At 39.5% G+C, this 27,435-nt stretch overlaps 2 protein-coding genes across 7 annotated transcripts in view; both read left to right on the top strand.

Annotated features, from left to right (window-relative positions):
* The window catches only part of LOC137004567 (bridge-like lipid transfer protein family member 2), a 30,487-nt gene extending 10,347 nt beyond the window's left edge, over nucleotides 1-20,140 (top strand). For all 6 annotated transcript variants that reach the window (XM_067365008.1, XM_067365010.1, XM_067365011.1 and 3 more), the window contains 26 exons: nucleotides 1-262; nucleotides 378-583; nucleotides 1,261-2,299; nucleotides 3,145-3,336; nucleotides 3,422-3,624; nucleotides 3,712-3,830; nucleotides 3,919-4,142; nucleotides 4,623-4,813; nucleotides 4,962-5,061; nucleotides 5,149-5,348; nucleotides 7,752-8,049; nucleotides 8,215-8,372; nucleotides 8,450-8,656; nucleotides 8,742-8,841; nucleotides 11,512-11,694; nucleotides 11,786-11,907; nucleotides 11,995-12,150; nucleotides 12,263-12,384; nucleotides 12,478-12,658; nucleotides 12,800-12,886; nucleotides 14,837-14,947; nucleotides 15,050-15,185; nucleotides 15,903-16,024; nucleotides 16,106-16,207; nucleotides 18,776-18,910; nucleotides 19,006-20,140. In XM_067365008.1, the coding sequence (XP_067221109.1) occupies nucleotides 1-262; nucleotides 378-583; nucleotides 1,261-2,299; nucleotides 3,145-3,336; nucleotides 3,422-3,624; nucleotides 3,712-3,830; nucleotides 3,919-4,142; nucleotides 4,623-4,813; nucleotides 4,962-5,061; nucleotides 5,149-5,348; nucleotides 7,752-8,049; nucleotides 8,215-8,372; nucleotides 8,450-8,656; nucleotides 8,742-8,841; nucleotides 11,512-11,694; nucleotides 11,786-11,907; nucleotides 11,995-12,150; nucleotides 12,263-12,384; nucleotides 12,478-12,658; nucleotides 12,800-12,886; nucleotides 14,837-14,947; nucleotides 15,050-15,185; nucleotides 15,903-16,024; nucleotides 16,106-16,207; nucleotides 18,776-18,910; nucleotides 19,006-19,191 (5,142 nt within the window). In that variant the 3' untranslated portion in view covers nucleotides 19,192-20,140. The remainder of the gene's footprint in view (nucleotides 263-377; nucleotides 584-1,260; nucleotides 2,300-3,144; nucleotides 3,337-3,421; nucleotides 3,625-3,711; nucleotides 3,831-3,918; nucleotides 4,143-4,622; nucleotides 4,814-4,961; nucleotides 5,062-5,148; nucleotides 5,349-7,751; nucleotides 8,050-8,214; nucleotides 8,373-8,449; nucleotides 8,657-8,741; nucleotides 8,842-11,511; nucleotides 11,695-11,785; nucleotides 11,908-11,994; nucleotides 12,151-12,262; nucleotides 12,385-12,477; nucleotides 12,659-12,799; nucleotides 12,887-14,836; nucleotides 14,948-15,049; nucleotides 15,186-15,902; nucleotides 16,025-16,105; nucleotides 16,208-18,775; nucleotides 18,911-19,005) is intronic.
* A 623-nt stretch (nucleotides 20,141-20,763) lies between these two features.
* The window catches only part of rskra (ribosomal protein S6 kinase related a), a 12,633-nt gene continuing 5,961 nt past the window's right edge, over nucleotides 20,764-27,435 (top strand). Inside the window, exons 1-5 of the mRNA XM_067364353.1 lie at nucleotides 20,764-20,790; nucleotides 21,578-21,829; nucleotides 25,785-25,868; nucleotides 25,974-26,042; nucleotides 26,276-26,345. Coding sequence (XP_067220454.1) covers nucleotides 20,764-20,790; nucleotides 21,578-21,829; nucleotides 25,785-25,868; nucleotides 25,974-26,042; nucleotides 26,276-26,345 — 502 coding nt within the window. The remainder of the gene's footprint in view (nucleotides 20,791-21,577; nucleotides 21,830-25,784; nucleotides 25,869-25,973; nucleotides 26,043-26,275; nucleotides 26,346-27,435) is intronic.

Below are 27,435 nucleotides of genomic sequence, written 5' to 3'. Positions count from 1 at the left end.
GGCAGCTATAGTAAGCCAAGGACGGTGAACTCCAGCCCTCCTGGGAGTGTTTGTATGGAGTCCAGTCTGAAAGGCCTGCAGCTGGAAGTGTCCGAGACTTGCACTCTGTGTCTGTCTCGTCTTTTCTCCGTTCTTAAACTGGACAAAGCAGAAAATGTCTCCCTACATTCCCCTCTGGAAAAGCCTCAAACATGCCCACCACTCTTTACATTTAAACTCAGTCTTGCGGATGTAAACACATTCACACTCTCCAATGTTGCAGGTAGGAAGTAAAAGAAACGCATAAAATACCAGTTGCACTCTTTCTCTTCAAAACTATTTTAATGCATGTTAGCTTGTTCCAGTATGTGACTTTGTTTTTCTGTATTGCATTAAAGGGGCTGTTGCAGTGAGGGTGGACACAGTGGTGGCTGAAGGATCAGGGGAGAACTCAAGTGTGTCTGTCCAGGGTGTTTCTCTGGCTGTGGTGAAAGCCCTAACTGAGAGTATGGAGCCCTGCAGCCCAGCCGCCCAAACTCCCAACCCCATCCTGACCCTAACCACGTTCACGGTCTCATACCACATCAGCAAACGCAGCCTGAAGGTATTTTGGCATTTAAAATTTAAACCGAGACGGAAGCAATGTTTTAGACTGTGCGTTATTCTACAACCATGTCATTTTTAATTTTGTGTTTTGTTATGGTGGCATTTTGGGTGATAACTTGTGGGGGGACAGCTATTTGTGTCAACACTGTAATTGTGACTTTAAGTCCAGTCCTGCAGCACTCAACACAACAGGTTCTGTGTGCGCTTTGCACGTTTTGCGTTCTTGACATTACAGGGATAGTTCACCCAAAAATGACAGAATTTTCATTTTTGGGTGAACTATCCCTTTAATTACATTATATAAGTCATTTGGACTAAGCTGCAGCATATATTAAATGATAAATAAAGTTACTTTCATTCTATAAAATACAGTATTTGATTAAAATTCATGTGCCCTTGCAATCTTTAATCAAAAACGTTTAACTTCCTCTCTCCTCGCAACGACATCTCTTCTCTAATGATGTGTACATCGGCACATCCAGCAACCTGTCCCTCATATGAGATCACAGCAATTAGCAATCATCCATGATCCAGTCATTTTTTTTCTCATTCTCTAAGCCGTTTCACTCAGATATAAGTCACAATAAAGAAGGAAACATTGTAATTTCTGTTTCATGCTGACGTTAACCACAGCTTGATGCTTGATTTAATTTCCTCCCATTTTTATATGATCAGGTGCAGAGTGAAAATGCCTTAACAGTGCAGTGGACTCCATCGGATCACATGTTTCTGTATCAGCACATCACAGAGAGCCAAAGCTATTGGAAGGCTCTTTCTGCATCTCTAAGGCTACGACAAAAGGATGAAACCGAGTCTGCAGCTTCTTCCTCTGGCATATTAGTGTGTGTAGAGCTGGCAAGCACTCGGCTTACCGCCCATGTGGCCGAGAAGAACTTCATCATCCTCAGTGCAGAAGCACTTTCGCTTTCCAAACGGTCTGGAGCCATGCTGATGAAGACTCCTCACCTGGTGTTCAACTTTGATGGCAATGACATCTTCTCCTTTTCTGGTGCAGAGGTGCAGATGCTAGATGATTTCGAGGAGATGCAACAGCACAGATCTCAATTCCCTTTCCTCCAAACATCTCGCAATCGCACCTGGCTTTTTACTGCGCCCAACCTCACCATTGAGTTCCCTTATCAGTACAACTTCTCAGACACTTTCGACAAGGCCATCAGCGTGCAGAAGTGGCTGAAGACACTACACAGAGATGCCGCCCTGCCAGCAGAGCCTTGTTGCCTGCCGCCGGACCTGCTGATCCGCATCAACCAGTTCTCCTTCGTGTTCCTGGACGACGTCTTTGAGATCAAATTGCGTGACAATTACGAGCTAATGAAGGACGAAAGCAAGGAAAGCGCCAAACGCCTGCAGCTGCTAGACAAGAAAGTGGCCGACCTACGCAAACAGCACGGCGAGCTCCTGCCGGCCCGTAAGATTGAGGAACTCTACACCTCCCTTGAGCGCAAGCACATTGAGATCTATATTCAGCGATCCAAGAGGTTGTACTCCAACACACCCATGCGCAAGTCCATGCTCACCTGGACGGTGTCGGAGTTCGAGCTGGTGGCACTTGCGGATCAGTCGTTGCACGGTCCTGAGCAGATCCGAGAGCAGCTGAGGGACATCGATGGCATCAGCCCCTTCCCTAGAGATGGCCTTCAGCTGGTGGTCCAGTGGTGCCGCGCTTTCAAATTCAAGCTTAATGCATTTCTGGGTAAGTGAAGTGTGCTTCAATACAGGAGTGTCCAATCCTGCTCCTGGATGTCCTGCAGAGTTTAGCTCCACATTGCCACAGCACAACTTTACTGTAGCTCAAACAGTAGAGTGTGGCGCCAGCAAAGATTAAGTAATGAGTTCAATATCCAGGGAATGCATGAATTGATAAAATGTTTACCTTAAATGCAATGCGAGTCACTTTGGATAAAAGTGTCTACCAAATGCATAAATTGAAATGTTCCTCAAAGTTTCTAGCAATCCGGAAGACCTGGATTAGCTGGCTTAGGTGTGTTTAATTGGGGTTGGAGCTAAACTTTACTGGACAGTGGCACTTCAGAAGCAGAATTAAACACCCCGATGTTCATACATAATCCAATAAATGATGCTTGCTTTGCTAGTTTGCATATCTACAACACAAATCTGTTCCAAACACAGTGAAATCCTGACCTAGACATCATTTTAAATTGACAGATTTTGCTAATGTGAAGAATAGCTAATGCTACACTGGAAAATCTTATTTCATCTTTTATAATAGTTTGTTTTAGTTAACAATAACGACACTGCTAGCTCAGTGAAAAATAAATCATCCAAGATGGCCGACAAAAGAATGCCAATTAAAAGTTAAGTCAGTTCTGAAAAGTGTTGATAAAATTGCTTTAGTTCAATTTTAGAATTTATTTTTTTACCCATTTTTGTGTCCCATGTGTTTTATACTTGGAGTATCGAGCTTGCATCGCAACATGCTAACATCAAACTCTTTTGAAATCAATTGTGAGTTCTAAAACAGAATTTAGTTATCATGGTCCATGATATCTAGCATGCTCATTTTCTTCTGTGGTTCAGTGCGGATCCGGGACTACCCTCGATACCTGTTTGAGATCAGAGAGTGGGCCCTGTCGGGACGCCTTATGGGCACTGAGCAGGATGGGCAGCTGAGAGCAAAGCGCAAACAGGTTGTCCAGCTCGGCCAGCCATGGGGTGATGTGACCGTTTACAGAAATATGCCACCACTGAAGTTCTACTACGATGTCCATTGTGAGTCACAACACCCTGTTGATCATGTAAGTCTGTAACATGATGGCACAACAATATGAATCAACTGGTCTATTTCTTCATACAGCGAATATTTCCCTCTACACCATTGTGTGGGGGCCATGCTGGGATCCAGCTTGGACGCTGATTGGCCAGGCTGTTGATTTACTGACCAAACCTTCAGCTGACCCGTCCCCTCTATTGACCTGGTGGGATAAAAGTAGACTTCTTCTTCATGGCCGCTGGGTAATGGACATCGAACAGGCCAACCTGCATCAGCTCGCTACTGAGGTACTAACACACATTCCCAGGCTCCTTGCTAAAAAACCCTCACACATGTAAGCATCTAGTGTTGACTATAATGTTTAATTTGTCTAGGACCCTTACAACACTACAGAGAACCTGCACTGGGAGTGGAGCAAGCTGAATTTTGACTGGAATCCTGGGCAGTTTGTCTTCAAGGGTGACCTGGAAGTCAACGTTAGAACAGCCTCCAAGTACGCGACTAGTAGTTGCATTGCATTAAAATGTGACTTATGTTTTAATTTGTGATGATTTAACTGTGTCTGGTCTGTTTCTATACAGGTATGATGATATCTGCTTCCTGCATCTCCCGAGCCTATGTATGACCCTTGACCTCCAATGGCTATGCCATGGTAATCCACATGACCACCATGCCGTAATGCTCTGTGCTGCAGAGAACGTTGCGGATGTCACTTCAGTCCAGCCACATGACTCCTATAGGGCCTTCCGTTCTGAAAACCTCAACCTCTCCATCACCATGGACCTCGACCAGCACTGTGGCAAAAGTAAGAACTATAGACTTTTTTCCAAATGCTGATAAAAGCTGGAATACACCACACAACATTTAAAATCAGAACAGATTTTAGACACTAGACATTGTAAATTTGCCAACTTTGTAAATGGTTACAAAGAAAACTGCCATCACGCACTAAACACGCAAACAGACTTTCAAGTTGTTCCAAACACAAACTCGCACAGAAACTATGTGTTCTAAAATCTACTCAAAATATCAAACATGTTTGATATCTATCAACTCGGAAGGAATCAAAGTTGAAATCTAAAAAATCTGAGTCTAAGCCCATCATAGACGATTTTCTGTGAAATCTATCAAATCCGACTGAGATCTGCAGACTGGCTCAGACTTCAGGCAACCAGCATTGACTTTTCCAGACTGAAAATTGAAGCAATAGTCGTGTTGTGTATTCCAGCCTCAAAGGTAATTTCAGCTTTGATTTTAAAAGGCTCATATGTATATTTTCTCCCAGAGCCCTGTCAGCCCAGAATCCTCCTCTACAGCAGCACCCTGCGCTGGATGCAGAACTTCTGGGCCACCTGGACCAGCGTGTCCCGACCCATCTGCAGAGGCAAGCTCTTCCACAGCCTTAGACCCAGCCGCAGGAAGCTTGGACAGCACTACAAACAGATGTCGTACACGGCATCTTTCCCACAGCTACAGGTGAAACACTGGCTTCAGTCACACAATAATTTGTCTATCTGTATCTGTCTTATTATTCAAAGGATTTTCATCTTTTGTCATTTTGGAAAGATAGTTAAATGTGATTAAAAAATATATGAATTAAACCTGTATTAATGTGCCTCCGCAGGTCCATTACTGGGCATCATTTGCTCAGCAGAGAGGCATTCAGGTGGAGTGCAGTAAAGGTCATGTCTTCACCAGAGGAGCACAGAGGCTCATCCCACAGGGTGAGAGAGCAAACAGCCTTCAGTCACTCTCTCTGTTTAACAGGTGTTTGAAATGTTCTGCTGAAATGATTGATGCATGTTTTACAGCTGGCACTGTGATGAGGCGACTGATCTCCGAGTGGAACGTTACTCAGATGGTGAGCGAGCTCTCTCTGGTCACCGTGCACCTCATGGCCTCCACTTGGGACGAGACTGCCGACCACCAGATCAATGCCCAGGTGAAGAAGACCCACCTGCTCAGCCTGTCCTCGCTCAGCTACCAGAGACAGAGCAACCGCATAGAGGAGGTGATTCGCTTCTCTTACATGATCATTTATCTACAGGAAATAATATTTCACTATAGTGTTGTCAAAAGTACAGAGTTCGGTACCAAGTCGGTACTGAAACTTAAAAAAATGTGAGTATTTCCCCCTAGCATTTTGAGTGCTGTTGCGCAGATTCTTAAACACGTCGCGTTCATACTTTTTCACGTTCATTTTTTTTTTTTTAGTCTTAGCATTTTAGTCTTATTTTAGTCAGAATTACCCATGACTATTTTCGTCTAGTTTTAGTCGACGAAAACTGATGCCATTTAGTCTAATTTTAGTCAATGAAAATTGTATTTTAGTCTCTTTTTAGTAATGCAATTCTGTTTAACCCAGTCAATATAGTATAAGTACATAGTAGTATAGATGAAACAAAAATTTTATTTTAGCCCATTTTAAACAAGGTTACCTTATATCATGCTGAAAAACTGCAGATAAAAGACAAAAAAATATATACATTTTTATAATTTTTAATTTTTTTTTTTTTTGTTTGACATGGAATAACTCAGGAAAGCAATAAGATCAGAGAAAAGTTTTTTTTTTTTTTTTGTTTTTTTTTTGTGATGCTCTCCTACATGTGAGCATCTGGTTAAATTTTTGTGGTATAAAGTATAGTTAAATAAATTGTTATTAATTTTTTCACCGCTAGATGGCAGGTTTAAAAGGCACTTCTCAGCAATCGAGAGTTTTTCAAAATGGTTACATGCATTAAAAAGCCGAGTTTCTAAGCTTTAAAGGTACAATATGTAAATTTTTTGCAGTAAAATATCCAAAAACCACTAGGCTAGTGTTATATATTTTGTCCAGCTGATTACTAACAATATCTCTAATGTTTTCAACTACTTGTAAATCATGAGAAAATTCCCATTCTAAACAGTGACACGGGGCAGTGCAGTCGCCTGTCAATGACGTCAGTTACCCTTTGTTACCGCCTTTACTGACGTAGAAACCACATGACAACAGTGCCGTGGACAAATGCGGAAGTAGTGTCTAGCGTCCAGCAAACCACTAGCTTGCTTCAAGCAGTTCCTTATTTACTTCTTGCACGTTTTATGGTGAATTGTGTTACTTATTTATGGAACATAATTACTGTTTACCATCTGCTGCTTGTTCTGTCGACAAGGACAGCTCCCGTAAACTCATGACCGGAAAAGCGGAAGCGGCGCCGGCGACTGTGTCATAATAAAAGTCCCGCTGCTCGTGAGGCGTGTGTTGATCAATTGCTTCAGCTAGCGCAACACTCGGTCCTGCTCTGCTTCATACTACAGTAACGTTAATAATCGCATCCACGAACATGAGTTCTTCCAGACTCCAATCCCTATTCTTTTGAACCGTCCATTGAGATGGAGACCACATGTCCCAAATTTCCGCTCTAAAACTTGGCGTCATCAAACTACGCCTTTGTTTTGAATAGGCTTCTAGCGACCTCTAGCGGAAAAAAATATCTCAAATTGTACCTTTAAGGTGATGCCTATTTTGTGTTATTCCACGTTGGAAAACGAACATGGATGGGTCCGGGATCATTGGATACACACTGCATCCCGGAAAGATGAGACACGTTTTTAGCCAAGTATGTTAAATCATTTCCTGATCTGTGCATTTTTCATGAAGTTATGAGCACATGAAATCTACTTATTTCCCTACATATCGGTCCCTTTCTCTGTGTCAGACAACATTGTTTGTTGTCATTTATGCTAAACTCACCGCAGCTGCATCTAAATAATGCCACGAGTGGGGCTTGAAGAAGTGACGTCGCCTGCGTCTGCGCAGTGCGACCTGATGTAGCCCACTGAAGTGACACAGGGAACAGAAATACTGCAAAATAATAATAATAACGCGACTAAACGAGACGTAATAACGTTATAACATTTCGTCTCGTCTCGTTTTGGTCAACGAAAATTAAGAGACATTTTAGCTTAGTTTTTATTTTGTAAACCACATTTATTCTCATTTTTATTCATCAACAATATTGCGTTATACGTTTAATTACAGTCGTCACATGACTGGCATTTACGTCGCGTCTCGTCTCGTTTTCGTCACGTGATAAAGGTTCGTTGACGATGATATTTATTCATAATTTTCGTTGACGAAAGCCATTCAGGCCATTATGTTCACGGGCTCAACAGATATGTCTGTGATTGGCTACAAAACGCTTCAAAAACATGTTGTAATTGGACATCTGTACACAGGGACATTTGTGTACTTAGACATCTTGTCAAAAGCACCGACTTGGTACCGAAGTTGGTACTTTTGACAGCGCTATTATATTACATTACATATCACTCAAAGGTTTTCCCAGATGATATTTGTTGGAAAATATGTCCCCAATGTGTTTAAGCCTTTATTCACTGATATCAATCCATATCACTGCTTAAATTGTCTCAGGAGGTGAACTCAAAAGACGAGAGCAATGCTTCCTACACGCACAAGTTATGTTTAGTGGACCTCCGGGCCTCTTGGACCACCACCAACAGGAACATTGCCTTTGGGTTGTATGACGGTTATAAGAAAGCAGCCGTGCTGAAGAGGAACCTCTCCACAGAGGCTCTGAAGGGTCTGCGAATCGACACCCAGGTGCAGATGAAAAAGCTGAAGCGCTCCATGTCCAGCTACTCCTCAAACACGGCTCCCGCTACACCAGTCATCACCGCAACCACCCGCCCAGAGAAAAGTCAGAATGAAGGTAGTCTCTTCTTTTGACCGTTGGCCCAAAAATCTGGTGCATATTGTAGTTCATTTGTGAGGTTTTATTATTCCGGACTAACAAATATGTTTTGAAACTGGCGAGTCTTCAGTCTACCTAGGCTTCCTTTAACCCAGTTGATCTGTTTCTGTGATCCTTTTTTAGGAACGTCCATGCTGCAGAAGCTTATCGAGGAGACTGATAAGTTTGTGGTCTTCTCCGAAGAGGATGCAGGAGTGAGCGACCAGCTCTGTGGTATTGCGGCATGCCAAACTGATGATGTTTACAACCGCAACTGGTTCATAGAGCTCGTCAACTGTCAGGTACGAATTCTTAGTTCAGTAACCTATTGATACTGTTTTAGCAAATCTAAATGTCTTCCCATGTGCACGGTGTTTAGATGATGCTGCGAGGTACGGAGACTGCCGGCTGTGTGCTGGTATCTGCCGCCAAGGCACAACTACTGCAATGTGAACACCATCCCGCTTGGTACAGCGACACACTCAAGCAGAAGACCACCTGGACGTGCCTGCTAGATGGTATGCAGTATTTCGCCACCATGGAGCAAAACCCCTCTGAACAAGAAGACTGGCAGCTGTGGCTGGAGGTGAGTTCAGATATCAATTTAATACAATTAATGACTGAAAAAGCATTGCATTACAGCAGCCAAATCCCATTTTGTGGACCTACAGGTGAAGAACATTGAGGAGCACAGGCAGAGGAACCTGGACTCAGTGCTGGAGTTGATGGAGAGTGGCCAGGCTGTTGGAGGCATGGTCAGCACCACCACAGGTGCGCCATTTTAAAGTGCTCATATTATGTGTATATTAAAGGGTTAGTTCACCCAAAAATGAAAATGAAGTCATTAATGACTCACCCTCATGTCGTTCCAAACCCGTAAGACCTCCGTTCATCTTCAGAACACAGTTTAAGATATTTTAGATTTAGTCCAAGAGCTTTCTGTCCCTCCATTGAAAATGTAAACGAAGCTCGGGCGCACCGGATAACACGTCAGCAGCGTCTTACATCAGCAGCGTCCCTGTGGAGTTGTGAACCACACTCTGGAGCAGAAGGGGGCGGTAATGCACCAATAAGCTGGATGCCAACCGCCGTAAAACAGGAAAGAAGAAGAAGAAGAAGAAGAGTCGTGAACGCGAATTGACAACAGACCCGGAAGAGAATACAATGCTGAATAAAGTTGTAGTTTTTGTTATTTTTGGACCAAAATGTATTTTCGATGCTTTAAAATGTCGCGGATGTCCTAATCGCCAAAAACAACCACTGCGACGTAAAAGTGCATAACCAACGCCGACAGATGAAAGGATTCAATGGAGTCAGTTCAATGGAATCAGTTCAATGGAATCAGTTCAATGGAATCAGTTCAATGGAATCAATTCAATGGAATCAGTTCAATGGAATCAGTTCAATTGAATCAATTCAATGGAATCAATTCAATGGAAAGGATTCCGGAAGAGAAGACAATGCTGAATAAAGTCGTAGTTTTTGTTATTTTTGGACCAAAAATGTATTTTCGATGCTTCAACAAATTCTAACTAACCCTCTGATGTCACATGGACTACTTTGATGATGTTTTTATTACCTTTCTGGACATGGACAGTATACCGTACATACATTTTCAATGGAGGGACAGAAAGCTCTCGGACTAAATCTAAAATATCTTAAACTGTGTTCCGTAGATGAACGGAGGTCTTACGGGTTTGGAATGACATGATGGTAAGTCATTGATGACATAATTTTCCTTTTTGGGTGAACTAACCCTTTAAGTTCAAAATATTATTTTTGGGGTCTGCACACATCAAAACACTATTCTTTCTCATACTGTAAATTGCTGCGCCACCTCTTTTCACTCTCTGCCTGAAATGCTCTGTTTTAGTTCTGTTCTCTTTAATGCCTGCCTTTCTGATAAATCCAGTCTGCTCTGATTGGTCAGCTGGCCCAGTCTGTCGAGGGGGGATGGGGGATCCGCATGATTCATGGGTTCACAGAGATCATCGCCCCCCAGTGGCGAACCATTGAAATTTCGAAACGTTTCAAAATAGTTATGACGTAACAAAGCCTCGTTTACTGAAATCACGTGATTTTGGCAGTTTGATACACGTTCCGAACCACTCAGGGCCGGATTGGGACTCTCTAGCCATCTAGTGGCTGTAGTTAAAATTCATGTTATTTTAATTTTAATTTAATTAAGTGTTTGCTTTCCAGTAGATGGCAGTAATTGTCCACTAAACCCAGGCACATTTTTCATGTCTATCACTATGAATGAAATTTAGAAATGTAGATCTTTATTAAAGTGGAATTAACATAAAATTTTGCTATTTTATATAAATGTATATACTTAAATTATTACAAATTGAGGCAAATAAATAACACAAAATACCATAAATCCTACAAACTTTACAGTAAAATATTAAAGCTATTACGTTTGTTTAAAAAAAAACTTACATGTTACGAAATCACATTTTACTGTCTGGTTATGTAAGCTAGTTGGACAGAAAAATTAATATTGTTTGCCAATGTGTAATAACATAGCAAGCAACATAACATAAGTGATATATCATAATAATGGTACGCAAATAATAAAATATGGCCTGAGTAAGCTGCATACATGCCTTTTATCTTTTGCATGTTTTCCCCTCTTCCTTTTTATTTATTTACGTTACTTAAATCGGCCTCCGGTGGCTTAGACCTTTTGCCTTACCATAATTTAGTGTTGATTTAGAACTTGTCCCGCTGTCCGTACAGACGTCACCTCATCCCTTCTTCTCATATACTTTTGAGTGAGTTGTCTTCTCCGAGCGAACACTCAGAGTCCCTCCCGACCAGGTTAATTTACCCACCGAGTGACATGATATCATTGACGTTACGTGCAAATGAGCGGCAAAAACCCGATTGCGTATTCGTTTGTTTGTTTTTTATTGCGCGGGTGTCCCGTGCCGCCCTGGGCCGTCCAGGCCTAAATCTGTCACTGAATGGTTTTAAGGAAAAAGTTAGGCTACTCAGCTTAGTACATTTGGCCATGTCCTTATTTCAACCCAGTGCCATGACAACACCGGCCCTCGCAGCCAAATAAACTGAATGGCCCACTGGGAGATTCGTAAAGGTTTCTGCTCTTTATAAAGCAGTGTTTCAAAATCGCCCATTTCTAATGATCACTATGTGCCCTCGATGTGTACTTCTGCCAAGCCTGTATTGAGACGAGCTCCGCAGCAGACTTCTACCTGACTGTCATAGTGGCATTACATAATGAAAATGTGGACTTGGAGGAAGACAGTGAGGGCTTCGGATTCCATTTGGGTCAGGACCATTGAGAGTTATGCTTTCTCCCTTTTTTTTTTTCTTTTTTTTTTAACCTACAAGTGGGCCATCTCTCATCCTTGTGGTGGCATCTTTTGCATGTCCAATCAGCAGCCACAGTGTAGTGTTTTTCAACTATTTCCTTAGACTGGAACCAGCCGTCTCAGGTGCAGGAGACCCAGCAGGTACAGCGTATCATCTCTCGCTGTAGCTGTCGCATGTACTACATCGGGTACAGCCACGACATCGACCCTGAACTGGCCACCACCATCAAACCACCTGAGATCCGTGACCACCATGAGAAGGAAGACCTTTTAAAGAAACAGGCTGGTATGTGACCTCAAACCAAACAAGAACTGACTCAAGATTCTGTAAGTTGCTCAGTCGGAGCTATATTATTGTTTTCTTCCGGTCATATCAGGTGCAGTTGACACCTTCACCCTCATCCACAATGACTTGGAGATTTCCACCAATCCAGTGCAGTACTCCATGATACTGGACATTGTCAATAACCTGCTGCTCCATGTGGAACCCAGACGCAAGGTTGGAACTGGCTGTAATTGTCTGGAAACCAATTTTGGAATGAAATTGTTTTTTTCTCTGATTTGCCACATCTCTTGCTTTATATAGGAGCACAGTGAGAGGAAGCAGCGTGTGCGTTTCCAGCTGGAGATCTCCAGCAATCCTGAGGAACAGCGTAGCAGTATCTTGCACCTTCAGGAAGCAGTACGTCAGCATTTGGCTCAGATCCGGTGCCTGGAGAAACAGATCTACTCCAACATGAGGGTTAGTGCACATCTGCATTCTAGTGTGTTCAGTTCACATCAACCATGAGCCATCTGAGATCATGTTCTCCAAACTACTCGTGCGTAATGACCTTTGATCTGACTCCATACAGTCCCAATCAGAGGAGTTCAGAGGAGACGAGCTGTCAGACATCAACCTGCGGCTGCAGAATCAGCTTAACCAAGAGAAGACGGACATGCAGATGAAGAGTGAAGAGCTCAACATCCTCATCCGGTTGGTCACAATCACAATTCTTGCAGTTGATCATTCATTAGCAATATAAGATTGAAATGTTTAGATATATCAAAGTTCTTTGCTCCCTCTCAGTTGTTTTAAGGACTTCCAACTGCAAAGGGCAAACAAACTGGAGCTGCGGAAACCACCAGAAGACGTTAGCGTTGTACGTCGTACTGAGATCTACTTCGCTCAGGCCCGATGGTGTCTCACGGAAGAAGATGGACAGCTGGGGATAGCTGAGCTTGAACTGCAGAGGTTCATGTACAGCAAGGTAAGTCTGCAAGGACAATTTAGAGGTTTTGGTTGAAGTTGCTGAATGTTCTTTGCTAATCATTGGTAAAATGTTAGTTATTATGGATGTGACTGTGCATGATTGGCTACAGATCTCTTAAAGGGATGTTCTCTTCCACAGTTGAACAAGTCTGATGACACAGCAGAGCATCTCCTGGAATTGGGCTGGTTCACAATGAACAACCTGCTTCCCAATGCTGTGTACAAGGTACAGCTGCTTAATGATTCCCACTGGATGTCCAAGAGGACGTAGTTGAAATATGAGAATAACATGACATTATTTCAAATGTGTTTTTGAATATCTGCTGTAATTGATCTCTAACTTCTGCAAATGTTTCTGTGTTTTTGACACGTTTAAATAATGTCTGAACTGAAGCCTGCATATGGGACTGGTTTAGTGCACATTTTTATTTAGTGCCATTTTTTAGAGAGGAAGCAGGACGGCCTACTAATTGTCCAACAGCTAATAAGTTGATTAGTTAGAGGTCAACTAGACAATTAGTTATCATTTTAGCTGTAATATATTTAAGGTAACATGGTATCAGTATTCTAGTTTAACAGCTATTAGACTTGACCGTCCTGTTCCCTTACGGTCACCTAATTTATTAGTTGTCCAACAACCAACTAGTCAATTAATTAGATGTCAACTAGTCAATTAGTTAAAGACTATTGAACATTTTAATTGTAATATTTAAGGTAATATGGTAGCAATATTCTATTTTGACAACTAGTAGACTTGTCGACTGTCCTGTCCCCTGACTGTCACCTGGTTTATTAGTTGTCCAACGACCAACTAGTCGATTAGTTAAAGATTAGTTAACATTTGAACTTAAACTTAACCTAAACGGTTAGTTCACCCAAAAATGAAAATAATGTCATTTATTACTCACCTTCATGTCGTTCCACACCAGTAAGACCTTCGTTCATCCTTAGAACACATTTTAAGATATTTTTGATGAAATCCGATGGCTCAGTGAGGCCTCTATTGCCAGCAATGTCACCGAACTTCTCAAGATCCAGAAAGGTACTCAAAACATATTTAAAACAGTTAATGTGAGTACAGTGGTTCTGCCTTAATATTATAAAGCGACGAGAATACTTTGAGCGCCAAAAAAAAACAAAATAATGACTTTTTACCAATATCTAGTGATGGCTGATTTCAAAACGCTGCTTTGAAGCTTTACGAATCTTTTGTTTCGAATCTGTTGTTCGGACCCCCGAAGTCACATGATTTCAGCAGTTTGATACACGATCCAAATCACTGATTCAAAACAAAAGATTTGTAAAGCTTCGAAGCAGTGTTTTGAAATCGGCCATCACTATATATTGTTGAAAAGTTATTTTGTTTTTGTGGTGTACAAAAAGTGTGTTATGAGCTTTATAATAAGATAGAACCACTGTAGTCACATGAACTGTTTTAAATATGTTTTGAGTTCCTTTATGGACCTTGAGAGTTTCAATGGCTTTGCTCTCAATAGAGGCCTCACTGACCCATCAGATTTCATCAAAAATATCTTGATTTGTGTTCCGAAGATGAATGAGGGTCTTCGGTGTGTGGAACGACATGCGGGTGAGTAATAAATGACATTATTTTCATTTTTGGGTGAACTAACCCTTTAATTTCATGACGGTTATTGTTGATGAGATCAGTGTTCCTGGTATTATAATCCACTATAATAGCACCTGTACTGTACATCCCTAAGAAACATTTTGGATCTGCTTTTTGTAAACATGACTCTAAACCAGCCTAATTATACAGGGCTTCCAACTAGTCATTCAGTCAATCCACAACAAGTTCATTTTAGCATTGTACACATCTCTTCTTTGTGTTAATCTTATAACTCTGCTTGGTTTCTCTTGTGCAGCATGTAAGGGTATGTATGGAGTGGGTAAAATCCTATGTTTGTTAGTCCGACACCTTCATCCTCATCCAGACATGCCTGCTGAGAGAGTTTTTATGTTCCTGCTTGGACAAAATTCACCTGCACTTCGTCTTTTGTCTCATTATTTTATATTTTTACATTGTCCAGTCATTTTCGGTTGGGTTTGACCGGCAGGATATGTAACCATGCCCATTTTTCCTTTGCTTTATGGCATCTAAACAAATACAACTACTTTAGTCAAGTGGGTGTAATTGTGCTAATGTTCTGTGTTGTAGGTGGTTCTGCGTCCTCAGAGCCCCTGCCAGTCAGGACGCCAGCTTGCCCTCCGCATCTTCAGTAAGGTCCGCCCCCCGGTTGGAGGGATTTCCGTGAAAGAGCACTTTGAGGTCACTACCATGAAATCCAGTGCTGTTTGCATTGCAATACTGGAGGATCTTAATCACACATATACCTGTCCTCTTCTTTCTGAAAAATGTTTTCATTTGTAGGTAAATGTGGTACCACTCACCATTCAGCTAATGTACCAGTTCTTCAAGAGGATGATGGGGTTTTTCTTCCCTGGAAGAAATGTGGAAGAAGAGGAAGTTGGAGATGAGGAAGACAAGTTCAGACTGGTTACTACAGGTTTGTGAACTTTTCTTTCTTGTCATGAGCATATGAGGTGACCATCCCACAACAACAGGGATACACAACTATTTTCAACTATATCACAAGAAAAATTCATTATAATTCATTTGTAAATTACAAGAACTGGGAAAAAAGGAATCCTCTCGGAAAGCCGTATTTGGTCCATTTGAGTATCACTGGTTTCTGGTGAACTGATTTTCTTTCCATTCCTGTTTTAACCACTCTCTGCACTCGCTGTACTGACAGCAATAGTTTACCCCATGCTGATCAATATCAGTTTACATCGATTCTTTTTCTCCATTTCTCTTTTTTTCCACCCTGTATTCCTGTGAGGGTATTAGATTGCTGTCTGCTGATGTCATGCCCATCCTTGGCTATTAAAAGCTCATCGTTCCTTTGACATTGAAGTGTTTTGTGTCTGGTATTGCTTCAGGGTGACTTTCGTGCACGTTGTGGAGTGTCTCAAGCGGCCGTTTACACGGAACATGTTTTTCCATTACTCTGTGCTACTTTTCCATTGCATTTCAATGTAAACGCAAGCTAGACAGACCCGTTTGACCGTTGCACTCACGGTTTTTCGGCCTCGCGCATGACGTGGCTATGCGGAGCTTAACTTAAAAGAAGATTTAAGTCTTTTAAAAAACACGTCTCTAGACCTTGCGTTTTTTTGTTCCACTGACCTGCGTCCTGTGTTTTTGATTTCTTGATTCACAGGTGTCGTGAAACCCAGGCAGCTCTCTGAAGACTCCATAGGAGGGCTTGGACCTGGGAAAGGGGTCACGCAAGGGTTAAATCGAACCGCTGGAGTCAGGAGGTCTTTTCGCAAACCACCTGAGGTATTTTTATTTTAATGAGATGATAGTTAAAGCATCTACTTATCATAGATATTTCAGTTATCTAATCTCTCCCCCATTCAGCATCCTGTTGATGACATTGATAAGATGAAAGAGAGAGCAGCCATGAATAATTCTTTCATCTACATCAAGATTCCTCAGGTTCCCCTCTGCGTCAGTTACAAGGTTGGTCCTGGCAATTATGTTTTTAAAATACTTCTCTTAAAGGTTAAGTTCACCCAAAAATGAACCTTCTGTCATCATTAACTTCATGTTGTTCCAAACCCGCAAGACTTTCATTCATCTTCGGAACACAAATAAAGATATTTTTAATGAAATCTGAGAGATTTCTGTCCCTCCATTGACTGTCAATGCAACTACTAATTTGACGCTTCAAAAACGTTCGTAAAACTAATCCATATGAATTGAGCGGTTTAGTACAAATTTTCTAAAGAGACATGATTGCTTTAATACCCGAACCACTGGCTGAGATGAAGCTGTTCTTGGAGGTTACACGACCCCAGAACGGCCGCTGACGGCCTGGAGCTCGCATCTCCAGGAAAACGTCTAAACAAATAGTAAAATAGGTGCTATTATTAAAGATGAGTCCCATATTTCTGGTCTAAACAACTACATTCTTGTCTAAAAAGCTCTTAAAGTCCGCGTGAACCGGAAGTTGCAAACGACTTTTCTCCAGTGTTGTGACGTATTTACAAGTGAAACGGAATATTGAATAGAGGGCAGAGTTTTACTTTAATGCTCCTCCTCTCCATCTCTCGCTCATAGCAGACTAACGGTCGGAAGGGAGTGGTTTAAGCGATTTCAACCCATGCCGTCAAACTGATGTCATCAGAGAAGGGGCACCGTTGACGAGGGGAGGAGCATTTTTAGATTCTGATTAAATATTACGAAGCCAAACTATTTTTTTTGTGTGGATTGACTTGCACGGATGAATTGTTCACCACAAAACTAGCTATTTGAGCTAACAAAATAAATAAGGTCAATTTTGATTTCATGTGTACTTTAACCCTCTGGCCCTCTTCGGTCAAATTTTATATTTTGAATTGTTAAAAATCGTAGCTTCGTTTTAATGAGATGACACTTTTGTCGCATTAGCAATATGAACACACAAAAAAATCAAGGACATGATTCGGACATGTTAAGGGGTCTTAAAAAAAATAGTCACACTTACCTTCTTTTCGGTCAAAAATGACCGACATAGGAAATGAATGGGAAATACGAAAAAATACAATAACTCAGATAATCTTTTGTTGAAACAAACTACAAATCAGACACTGTGCAGAAACAAAGTGCACAGCACTGAAATGTCCTCCTGTGTGTTCAGGTTTGACTGTAGTAAAATTAATGCAAAAACCGACACTTCAAATCAACATTTCAAAAATAAAAAATCTAAACCTTGACAAAAAAGTAGTCCTTGAGAATGTCTAAGTATAAATCCATATCCAAAACTTAATAAAAATAAGTGTTTGTGTCCAAAAACCACTAGAGAATTTATAAGCCACTTTATATAGAGCTCTATAGGAATCTAGTGGTTACAACATGGCATTGCATAAGTTTTTCTTTTTTTACTCTCACCAAATGGCACTATTTTAACATGGAATACTGCTTTAATTGAAAAATAATTTAAAAAATATGTTAGAAAATGTGTATTATTTTCAATGGGGAAAAATAGTTGATAAAAATTGTACAAATATTGCATAGTATCATAAAATACCCTCACAATTTTATATAATAATCAAAAAATATTATTGAATAAGAATATATTACATTGGTTTTCCTGAGGAACAAAAAAGTTTCTTTCCAAGGCTTTTGACCGTAAAGAAGGCAAGTGTGACACCTAAACGAAGAGGGCCAGAGGGTTAAAACTACAGTGTAGTTTTTGTAAAAAATACAGCAGATTTGCTCATCCGCCATGACAGTCGCTTCAAGTGGAGTGACACGAACGTTGAAAAGGTACTAGAATAGAGAGAATAAATCACTAGAATATTGCACGGCTCTCAGCTAATAAGATTCGAGAACCAGAAAGAACTGTTGTGTATATATATATATATATATATATATATATATATATATATATATATATATATATATATATATATATATATATATATATATATATATATATATATATATATATATATATTATATATGTGTGTGTATGTGTGTGTATATAAAATCATTGTAATATTTATTGTTTTACTTCTCCAGCAAAACCATTGCAAATATCTATTGTTAAAGGGATAGTTCACCCAAAAATGAAAATTTGATGTTTATCTGCTTACCCCCAGAGCATCCAAGATGTAGGTGACTTTGTTTCTGTTTTAACTCCAACTTTACCTATAATGCATGTCAATGGGAACTCCATCTATAAGAGTCAAAAAAACTTGCACAGACAAATCCAAATTAAATCCTGCGGTTCGTGACGACACACTGATGTCCTAAGACACGAAACGATCAGTTTGTGTGAGAAACCGAACAGTATTTATATCATTTTTTACCTCTAATACACCACTATGTCCAACTGCCTTGCGTGTCCGGTTGGTGAGGTCAGAATGCACTCTGATGCCTGAAGTGATCGCCCGCACTCATAGACATATACACACGAGAGATCACTTCCGTCATCAGAGCACGCTCAGACCTCGCCAACCGGATTTTGGCTGAACTATCCCTTTAATATTCAATTGATCACATTCCCTAGCGTGTCTATGCGTTTCTCTTGTGGTGTATCTGTAGGGAGAGAAGAGCAGTGTAGACTGGAAGGATCTGAACCTGGTTCTGCCCTGTTTGGAGTATCATAACAACACCTGGACCTGGCTGGACTTCGCAATGGCTGTGAAGAGAGACAGTCGTAAGGCTCTGGTCGCACAGGTAATCGCTCTCAAACCAAACTCAACTTTAACATTCATATGAGAGTGTAGTTGTAGTGTTCAAATTCCATCATACTTCTGTCCCAAAATAAATAGATGATAAAGGAGAAGCTACGGTTGAAACCAGCCTCAGGCTCTGAGTCTCGGGGGAAAGCGACAGATGGGAAAACAGACAGCAGCCTCCAGCAGCAGGTGGAGGACGAGAAGGCAAGACTTTTGATCGGCTTCAGCACCGCCGACAAGAGCTCCAGCAAAAAGAGCATCTTCAGTCGCCGCAAGTGAAACTCCCGGTCTTGAAGAATCACTGCTGTATCTCTCCGAGTCCCCGTCAGTGGGAACTATGATAAACAAACCTAGTCATCTTCACCACTGGTGCCTTTAAACGTCCGTGCTGGGTGTGGACACGAAAACCAGCACCATGGTCAAGCCATGACTGAGATTGTCGTTCTACTGTCTAATACGAGTGCTGTACACCTAACATTGTTTTTATGTGCTCCTATTGTGCCATGAATCATTTCAACGTATTTAAATGACCTTCATACAGGATTAAACTTTCTTTTTCAAGTAAGATAAAATCCTCGCAGTGTCCCACAATTCAACGGTTTATCTTTCCGATATCTCTGTTTTGTGTTTCGAGCATTGTGACGGCTCTCCTGCTGGATCAGGAGATACTGGTGTATGTTGACGGAGCCACAAGGAAGAGCAAGAAGAATCTGAAATTCACATTATCCCACGATTAGTGAAGAAAACAAAAAATTTGAGCTCAAGATTAAATTGTACTTGACATTAGTTTGTTGACCACTGTACTTACTACATAGTGCAATACAAAAGCAAATGGACTGAGGATCTTCTGTTCGTGGAGCAGTTGTTTTCGGACGTCATGTTTTATGCCATTTTTGCAGCCTGTCTGATTAATGCTTTGTAATTTTAACACTATGGCACTTTTTACACAAAATATTTTCTGATATTTTTGTATCTGTGGTTGTCTTCTGTATCATTTCGATAATGTCTTCAGATGCTGCTGGTTTTTGCTTGTCAGCTTCAAAGGTGAAAGATGTTGTTTCAGCTTGAATGTTTAAAAATGAGCACTATATTTAGATTTTCTTTCCCTCACTGTGTCAGGCAATATTGTCTGGCAGTTGTGTCTTAGTATTGTTCTTTGTACAAATAATGGGAGGTATTAAATGTCACCAAGCATGTAAATTAAAATTTGTCAATAAAATAAAAGCAGGCCCCAAAATGCTCTTCAAATGTAGTTTTTTTTAAAAACCATTTGTTTCTGGATTGTAGTTATTTAAAGATTTGATGTAATTTTGTTTATTATATAAGTAATAATAAGGATGCATTAATTATAATGATTCTTTAAAACAATTAACAGTGTTTTAAAGAAGTATTTCTTCATTTTAATTTCTTAGACTGAGACTGAAGTATACAGAACGCATAATATACTATAGTATAAGATTGGATATAATTATTTTATCGTTCAAAAATACATGGCTTCTAATGTCCAATGGAGAATCCACTTACTAGGGGGAAAAAAGGTTACGTCCCTAAGCATGTGAGTTACGCAATCAATCGATTATGACGTTTCTGATGCATGAAGTCCATCGCTGTAACGAGATCAGTGTTTATATGTTAATATTAATGAGTGGGCGGCGCTTCATATGTGTATCAAAGATTTGGACGCCGAATAATGTGCTTGTTTAAACAGCGTTATTTTTTTGTGTGGAAAAGAAAAGAAGTTGATATAAATAACTGACATGGAGTTCACGTTTTATTGACGGACTTGTGTGGGAGAATATGTTTGTTTTTAAAGAAGACCTCAAGTGGTTTATTTATTGTTTATGAAATGTGATGGGCGGCGACGGGAGTAAAAATAAGGTAAGAGTGTTTACTTCTCTAATAATCACACCTTCCATATAGTTTGTACAAAAACGCAGTGTGTACATAGTTACATCGGTCTGATTTAAATATTGATTGTGCTTTGCAGTTTCGTGCGACTAAAATAGAGGCTAAAATATCAATTTCATGAGGCAAAATTCAGATTACATTGACACATGAGAGGTTCCAGTTATTCTCATGTGTTATTCAATTAAATGTGTTTACTCAATGTTATTAGAATGGTTTACAAGAGTAAATGATATTAGTAATAAAGACATACTCTTAAAATGAAAGGCTCTTTATTGGAATCGATAGTTCCAAAAAGAACATTAAGCATCCATGGAACCTTTCCTTGCACAGAAGGTTCTTTAGATTATTAAAACGTTCTTCACACTAAGGCAAAAATGGAACTGTTCACTGTTCTTTGGGAAACCCAAAATGGTTCTTGTGGTTTTTTAAAAAAAAATACATAAATAAAATCTATGTATAATGTAGAAAATAATGAAAACATATAGCCTACTATAAACATTAATTTGAATATTGTCTTACAGTTGGCCTGGAAATGTATTTCACTTACAAAAGTATGAATTTCTTTGCATTCCATAATAAAACACCCACTGCAATTTTGAAATACCACTTGATTTTATATTTTGCTATGCAATGACAGTTTTGAGGGGCATTGCATTGGTTTGAATGCACACCAGTTTCTGATCTGTATGCATTATATGTTATCATAAGTGTATCATGTTTGTACAGTAGTTTATCATTGAGGTCCTTTTCACTGCAGGCATCATCATCATCACTGGTGAAGAGGAGATCCTTGTCATGTCATCAGGGCTTCCTATCTCTCTCGGCTCCGCTTGTTCATCACAGTCCATTTAGACGCAGGGCCCAGCACAGAGAATACCCCATCTCTGAGCAATCTCGGCCCTCAGACGCAAACCCTGAGGGGCCTCATCTAGAGTGGGCACTGCCAGGCTTTATTTCCATTTTCCTGCCGGAATTCCCACACAGGTGTACTGGTCACATGCATTTACAGGTATAAAATATAATAAAGTCCTTTAAAAATGTGACATAAATAACCCAAAAATAGAAATTCATTATTTATGCTCCTCTTGTTGTTCCAAACCCATATGACTATGTTTGTTCTGTGGAACACATAAAGAGAAATTCTGAAGAGTAGAAGTCCATAGATGAAACAGTCATGCAGGTTTGGAATTACATAAGTGTGAGTAAATTATGATTATTTTAATTTTTGTGTGAACTGTTGCTTGTTTAGCATACTTTTAAAAATAGTTGTTATTTCAGAAATAATATACTTTGAAAAAGGATATACTTATCGCGTAAACGATTGGCCCTCTGGCTTGTCAATCACTGCCGTGACGTTCCTTGTGAGAGACGTGCGCGCTCCAGTAACTTTCCACACTCCACAGGCGCCGCATGCAATGTTTTTGTCAGGAGACAGGAGTAACAACTGCTGATTGTGAGTTACCTGCGGTGAGTCCGACATAATGAATCCAAAAAACACGACACAGCGAATGCCGGTGGTAAACACTCGTGTTCCAATACTCGTGCACAAATTTTGGGAGGCGTTCCCTCGAAGGAGGGGGGCTGTTCTTACGCATGCGCTCATTTCAAAAACTTAGTAACAGTCTTTGGTTTCTCAGTCGACGAAAAATCCTCTCTATCACCTTTAATGTATCACACTTCAAATTTATAGTAAATGTAATTAGTTTAACTTAAAGGATTAGTTCACTTTCATGTGCTCTACAACGTACTCCACATGGATATTTTACTTCACATTTGAAGTAAAATATCTAGCTTCCACCAGACCGCCTTCCATATAGAGGGTATGCTGGACTGAGTGGCAAAAGAAGCTGCTGCATGACTGGATTTACCAGGGGAAACTGCGAAAACACGACTAAAACTAACGAATTACACTAAAGGTTGGGCTCGAAAGTGTTCCTTATAACATGTCAAATAAACCTAATCCATGGATATTGACATGCAGCCAGGAATCGTGTTTCCTGACATTTATATGTGCCTGATTTCGACGGTGGGGAAATACATAAAGCAAATCTGCCTGTGAATATTTTATATAACTACATTATAGGTAGGTCTAAATCCGCTTAATCACTTATATCAATGTTATATCGTCATATTGTCCAGCCTTAAAACATATATAGTTTTATAGTATAGTTTTTGTCAGTGTTGTTTATTTAAAAACACCCAATTATGCAGAATATAAGATGGAAAATATTTAATTGATAGTTGTCAACATAATATATAACAATACAATATATAATTTATGATTTTACCTCAAAATCCAACAATTTGACACAAAATGATTAAATCCATGTTTATCTGCCTGGAGTCCAGCTGTTTCTGTGAATTTCAGTGATCCATTTGCTTATTTTTTCTGTTGCTTTCTGCAGTTTTTCAATATATACCTCAAGTTTTGTGTCAAAGCTATTTGTACAGTCAATCAAAAAGCTCTTTCCCGTTTTGGATGTGTTTTGTGCGTTTTTCGCGACATTCACGCTGAAAACAAACATTGCCACTCAGTCTTTTGCAGTCGGCGGTGACGTCACGTGCATACCCTCAATTCAACTTACGAAGTAAGTGTAAAACTCTATCAGTTCAAAAAACTTACGCTACGTCCTACGCCTTCCCTATTCAACTTACGACGCGACGCCAGTTCTGTTTTTTTCCGTAACTTCAAAATGGAAGGCGGTCTAGCGGAAGCTAGGTATTTTACTTCATAACTTGTTAAATATGGATTTTTAATTTTTTTTTTACACAAATGCAGCATTTTGCTTCAGAAGGCCTTTATTAACTCCCGGAGCCGTGTGGAGTATGTTTATGATGGATGGATATGGATGGAGACACTTTCTTCAGCTCATACTCGTTGATTTCGCTCGCTGCCATTATAAAGCTCGGATGCGTCAGGATATTTATTAATATATCTCAGATTGTGAGAAAGTCATATACACCTAGGATGGCTTAAGGGTGAGTAAAGCTTGGACTAATTTTCATTTTAAAGTGAACTAATTCTTTAAATGTTTGACAAACTTAAGTAGGACTTATAGTTACATCTTTGTATTTAAATTTGTTATTATTTCTGTTGTCTCTGAAATATGGTTTAAGTGTACTGCCATATAACAAAATTTTGTGTGTATATACTTTTATGTTAGATGCAATTAATCGTTTTGACAGCACTATAAAATATACTTTACTGTCATTTCTATTGAAACTTGTATGTCATGTATTTAAATATATTTGTAATGAACACATCTGTAACAATGAAGTTGTCCTTTAGTACATATAAAATATATTAACTTTACATCTAAGAAAGGGATAATGCCAAAATAAACCCTGACAATGTGATCCGGACCCCGATGTCAGAATGTTGCGACTGACCAATCAGAATCAAGTATTTTAGAGCGTCATGTTATTATATCGAATAACACACTACAGTTAAAATTATAATCAAGTACTTTACATGTGCTTTTGTATGGTAGTGAACACATCAAAATAATTGTACTTCCTTAAAGCATAACAAAAATGATCAAAACACGATTTAAATTGTACTTTAAAGTAAAACTTTTAACTTGACATGATTACAAAGTGAACTAAAGTGTGTTTAGAAACAGTCATGAAAGTGTACTCTCATTAAAGGTGCCCTAGATTCAAAAATTGAATTTATCTTGGCATAGTTAAATAACAAGAGTTCAGTACATGGAAATGACATACAGTGAGTCTCAAACTCCATTGCTTCCTCCTTCTTATATAAATCTCATTTGTTTAAAAGACCTCCGAAGAACAGGTAAATCTCAACATAACACCGACTGTTACGTAACAGTCAGGATCATTAATGTATATGACCCCAATATTTGCATATGCCTGCCCATGATTGAGGCATTACACAAGGGCAGTTAGTATTAACGTCTGGATGAAAGGCATTAGACTAGGGCAGGACATCTGGATCTGTGCACAGCTGAATCATCAGACTAGGTAAGCAAGCAAGAACAAGAGCGAAAAATGGCAGATGGAGCAATAATAACTGACATGATCCATGATATCATGATATTTTTAGTGATATTTGTAAATTGTCTTTCGTTAGCATGTTGCTAATGTACTGTTAAATGTGGTTAAAGTTACCATCGTTTCTTACTGTATTCACAGAGACAAGAGCCGTCACTATTTTCATTATTAAAACACCTGCAGTCTGTATAATGCATAAACACAACTTCATTCTTTATAAATCTCTCCAACAGTGTAGCATTAGCCATTAGCCACGGAGCATAGCCTCAAACTCATTCAAAATCAAATGTAAACATCAAAATAAACACTGTACTTACGCGATTAGACATGCTGCATGACGAACATTTACATTACATTTACATTTATGCATTTGGCAGACGCTTTTATCCAAAGCGACTTACATTGCATTATACTATACATTTGTATCTGAGTATGTGCAATCCCTGGGATTGAACCCATGACCTTGGCATTGCTAGAGCCATGCTCTAACCACTGAGCTACACGAACACTTTGTAAAGATCCATTTGAGGGTTATATTAGCTGTTTGAACTTTTTTTTATGTTGTTTAAGGCAAGCGCGAGCTCTTGGGGCGTGGAGCACCAGATTTAAAGGGCCACACACCCTGAATCGGCTCATTTCTAATTATGCCACGAAATAGGCAGTTAAAAAAATGAATTAAAAAAACATCTATGGGGTATTTTGAGCTGAAACTTCACAGACACATTCAGGGGACACCTTAGACTTATATTACATCTTTTTTTTAAAAAATTCTAGGGCACCTTTAAGTATACATAAGTGGCATTTTTTCATTAATATTATATTATAAGTACAGGTTTTTAAAATTATACTATTAAGATTTGAAATACAGCACAAGTGTACATTCAGTACAAGTGCACTTCTTTTTCACATGGGTTTTTTGTCTTTTGTAACTAATCTGATTCTCTTCTCAGATTCTTGGTTTTATAGCGAAAGGTTCATTTGGTCCAATTCTGAAGGTCAAGGACCTGTCTAAAGATGAGACCTATGCTATTAAGGTGCTTTTTTATGCCTTGCTCTAAATTCTCTATCATTGTGATGTGTTTGGTAATTGGTACACTGTGCGCCTTCTCTTCAGAATATCTTCTGTCACTGTTGGTTAGGTTTTACCCAAAGCTGATGTTTTGAGACATGGAGTCCTCCAGCAGTCCAAAGAGGAGGTGATAATTCAAGTGAGTCACACTGTGCCGCTGCGCTCTGTTTCGGCTATGGCTCGTCTGATCTGGTTCTAACCGGGCCAGTGATACACGGACAACGCTGACTTGCGCTCAGTCAATGCCCTATAAGCATGCGCACATTTCATACTTCAATTGTTTTGTTCATTCCATTAGAGTTTACTCTCACTTCCTCTCAGCGCCTGCACTCACGTCCATCTCATTTTGTGTTGTCAACTGTTACATTGTAGCGACAAGTCAGGCATCCTTTCCTCCTCAGTCTCCGGGACTGTTGGCAGAGCCAGAGAAATCTCTTCATCAGTGAGTCACACCACAATCAAACTCACTCTCCTTCTCCTTTCCTATGTTTTAAAGCAGGCTTCAAACTGGGGTCCGGGAATCCTCAGGGAGCTGCAAGGCAAAATTTAAGATAATAAAGATTACAAAAATTACTAAATGTATTTTAAAGCCTGCAGTTTTTACATTTTAATTCAAAATATCAACACTTACTAACACTTACTGAATTTGATTACTATTTCATTTTTCATTCTGCTTTCTACAGACCATTCAGAAATCATGGCATTAATAGCAATAATAATGCATCAATAGCATTAATTATTTTATTCTACTGAAAAAAATTAAAGGGGCTATATGTAAAATTCAGAAATCCTTGTTATTGGTGACACCGGTGGCTTTTAAGTGAACTGCAGCCAGCACCGTGCTCGTATGCACAGTGCATATGTAACGTACAAGAGACTGAACGTGATTCAAGGCCCCGATATACTCGTGGCGAATTTCATTTTTTTTCTTCGCTTAGAAGTAAAAAGAAGTTGGAATACATTTGCAGCGATATCCGTTTAGATGAATATGTAAGCGCTGCACACTTCACACATTTCAATAACAAAAAAAGCACACAAAAAAATGACAGTGGTGAGAAAAGTTCATCTGATCTTGCACCAACTCTGCAGTTCACCGGCATCATGTCGACAGATGAGGTAATTGCAGTTATGACAGTCTGATTATAAAGTATATATATATATATATATATATATATATATATATATATATATATATATATATATATATATATATATATATATATATATATATATATATATAATATGAGATAGACTATACAGATATGGCTGAGACTATAGTTTGAATTAATCCATTTTATTTGCATGACACATTGACATTACAGTACAGAATAGCTCTTTTGGCATTATAAGCATTCAATTCAGGTGTCATAGAACGGAAGAGAGGCTCTCGGGAGCGTGTATAAACGTCAAATCCTTTGGATTTCCCCAGCAAAAATGTCCCGAGTCCTTCATATTAAAATCAGTTTACAGGCTTAAGTTTTGTTACAAGCTGTTCACAAACATTTATTGGCAATAAAAAAGCCATTAACGCA

The sequence above is a fragment of the Chanodichthys erythropterus genome, chromosome 17 (genome assembly GCF_024489055.1).
Source record: "Chanodichthys erythropterus isolate Z2021 chromosome 17, ASM2448905v1, whole genome shotgun sequence".
Classification (NCBI taxonomy): Eukaryota; Metazoa; Chordata; class Actinopteri; order Cypriniformes; family Xenocyprididae; genus Chanodichthys; species Chanodichthys erythropterus.
Note: the sequence above shows the minus strand (reverse complement) of the source record. Positions and strands in the feature narration are given on the sequence as shown.